Consider the following 2828-nt stretch of genomic DNA (forward strand, 5'->3'; position numbering starts at 1 on the left):
CCACACTGCCCGGCCGAGGGCCACAGCCAGCGGGCCCCTGTGGCACCGCGGCCCACGTGCTCTGGCGGGTGACTCCGCAACCCCAGGCTCACGCCAGCGGTTCTCCGCGCGTGGTCCTGGCTCACGGGCCTCCCTGAGATTGAAGTCGGAGGCGTCTGGCAGGTAAACGTCTATCTGAATTTGCCTAAAACAGGCAATTTTCAGCTGACTCATAGTCGGTCACAGTGAGCACGACGCGATCTTCATTTCAGTCTTGTTCAAATGTCCTTCGACTGGTCTTGGTGCTTCGGGCAGCTGTGACCCCGCATTGCAGACGGGGCTGAAACAGCACCCATGTCACTCACCGAGTGCGGCTGCAGCCGGGGACAAGGCGCTGGCCGACTGTGTGCCGAGGGCTCGTTTCCGCCTTCGCCCATGTTCCACGTGGCAGAGGGCTCTGCGCGGTCCCTCCCCAGGACAGTGGCCCGGCCATGAAGGCCCCACCCAGGGCCCACCTCCCGATCCACCGCTCTGGGGTCGGGACTGCAGCGTGTGGACTTGGGGGGGCCCAGGTTCCAGCACCCGGTTGGGCATCCATGTCACAGTGATCGCGTTGTGACCCCGATCCCTTCAGACAGCAGCCTGCGCAGTGACGGGGGGCAGGGCCCGGACATTGCCCCGTCCATGCCCACAGCAGGGGCAGCCTCGGGGGTCTGGTGAACCGCGAGAGGGCAGGCCCCCGGGCGGCGGGCTGGAGACATGCAGAGCAGCCCCGCTGCTGGGCCGGGCGGGGTGATGGGGTGACGGGATGAGGGGGTGACAGGGTGACCCAGTGACAGGGGACGGGACGGACAGTGTAGCACCCCGTCCATGGAAGCCTCACGCCAGAGCGTCCGAGGGCGCGTGCCTCCCCGTCCTTAGGAGACGCTGCAGGTCGCAGGACGGTCCTCTTTGCAGGACTGGGGGGAACAGTGTCACGCTGCTCCTGCCGAACCCCAGAGGCCGGGGCCAGCTCCGGCGCGGACCCGGCGCTGTGTCCGCGCGCACACCCACCCCGGCGGCCTGTCTGCACTTGCTGTGCCCCAAGGGGACAAAGCGGCTGTCCTTGGCGCTCCCCAGAAGCAGAGGCTGTGCCGTGTCGCATGGTCAGGCACAGCGGGACTGGCTCTGTGCCCCTCTTTTGGAGGGGGGCGGTGCGCCCCTCACCCATGAGACGTCTGACACACCGATACGTTTACAAGTCGTTCGCAGAGGTCAGCGGTGTGCCAGGCCACTCCTGCCCTGGCACGGCACGGCCCAGCCACATGTCCTGGAGACAGCACAGTCGTGTGGGGACACAGACCCTGGTGCCCGGGCTCCACAGCATTCTGCACTGTGCCGAGGAGCTGGGAGGTCCCACTGGGCACACTCGGGACGCGGGGCCTGACCAGACACAGACTCAGACCCAGAGGCCTGAACAACTCCCCGAGCTGCCGGCTCGTGGGGGCGAGGACACTGCTCTGAGGGGCGTGGCCAAGGGCAGACCCTGACAGTACCGCCTGCACGCGGGGCACACGCGACAAGGCCACCCACACATCCCCGCCTCGCACGCCTGCACACGGGGCGCGCACGCAACGAGCTACCCGCTCGTCCCCGCCTCGCATGCCTGCTCCCCCCTAAACATCCCGCTATAGGCCCGGAGCTGCCACCAGCCACCCAGCCCCCGGCGCCGTGGCGGCCGGCTTCCAAGCAGGCAGCTGTGCTTTCGGCCCCTCTCCTGCCGCCACGTGCCCCACCCCAACGGGGCTTCAGGCTTCTTCTGTCTGGTCCTAGACTGAAGCCAAAAGAAATGGCAGCAATCACACCAGATACTTCAAAACTCAAAAAGAGCCCTTTAAGGTGAACGTAAAATGCGATCTGACACGTGTGAGGCATCAAAAATACTAGGATGGATGGTTTTGAGTCTAACGCGCGGCTCTGGAAGAGGGGACGCGGACACTTTATAAGCCAAGGCGCTGTGTCTTTGCTACGTGTGGGTGCTTCAGACAACGAATTCCCACAGACGGCGAGTGCCCACGCTCGGCCGACTCGGGGTGACGGGCTCACAGCTCTCCAGGAAACCGACCTCCTTAAAGGCGGTGAGGAACGGGACATGAGAGGAGGCAGGCGCCGGCTGGACGTGGGACTTGCGTTTCCTTCAGGGCCCTTCCCCCCGTCTCCCTTCTAAGCGCCCACGTGTAACCATGTCACAGGCAGTAGGGTGGGCACCCTTTAAATTCACGGCGAACAATATGGGGTTAATTGGAAGATATCAGTGAAAACATACTTTTAAAACCGTCCTAATTAAAAGGGATGAACTGGCAACTCTGGTGTGCTATGCTCCCTTTGATATATAAACATTCTATAAATTCACTGCCTCCTTGTGAATTTAAACCAAACAGAACGAGATCACCCAGCACTGCCACGGCGGGATAGCCCACAGAGACATGCGCATTTGAATGAAAACGTCTGGTCTCAAAGAAACCAGCACATGGATTATGAAATAGCCTACAAAGTAATGTGAACGTTATTTAGTTATTTCTCCAAATATTAAGGGAACACTTTCCTAAGTCAGATGAGGACATGGCTACACGTATCCATGCACCCGTACGTGTACTTATACAGAGACACGTAGCACGTAAGTTCACACGTATGCGAGTATATGTAACATGTTTATGTAAATATAGATGTTTTTCATTCCGTCTGATTTTCAGAAAGATCAGAATGAAGTTTAATGGCAATTGTATTAACTAACCTAGTTCATGGTACATTCATTTCACTCCAGATTATAAAATATAAAACCACAATTATCTCTAAAATCCCTCCTTAAT

At 59.4% G+C, this 2828-nt stretch overlaps 1 protein-coding gene across 1 annotated transcript in view; it reads right to left on the minus strand.

Annotated features, from left to right (window-relative positions):
- The window catches only part of DLGAP2 (DLG associated protein 2), a 246057-nt gene that overhangs the window by 3548 nt on the left and 239681 nt on the right, over positions 1-2828 (minus strand). Inside the window, exon 15 of the mRNA XM_011378432.2 lies at positions 93-184. Within this exon, the coding sequence (XP_011376734.1) occupies positions 93-184 (92 nt within the window). The remainder of the gene's footprint in view (positions 1-92; positions 185-2828) is intronic.

This window comes from Pteropus vampyrus, unplaced genomic scaffold (assembly GCF_000151845.1).
Source record: "Pteropus vampyrus isolate Shadow unplaced genomic scaffold, Pvam_2.0 Scaffold338, whole genome shotgun sequence".
NCBI classification, from domain to species: Eukaryota; Metazoa; Chordata; class Mammalia; order Chiroptera; family Pteropodidae; genus Pteropus; species Pteropus vampyrus.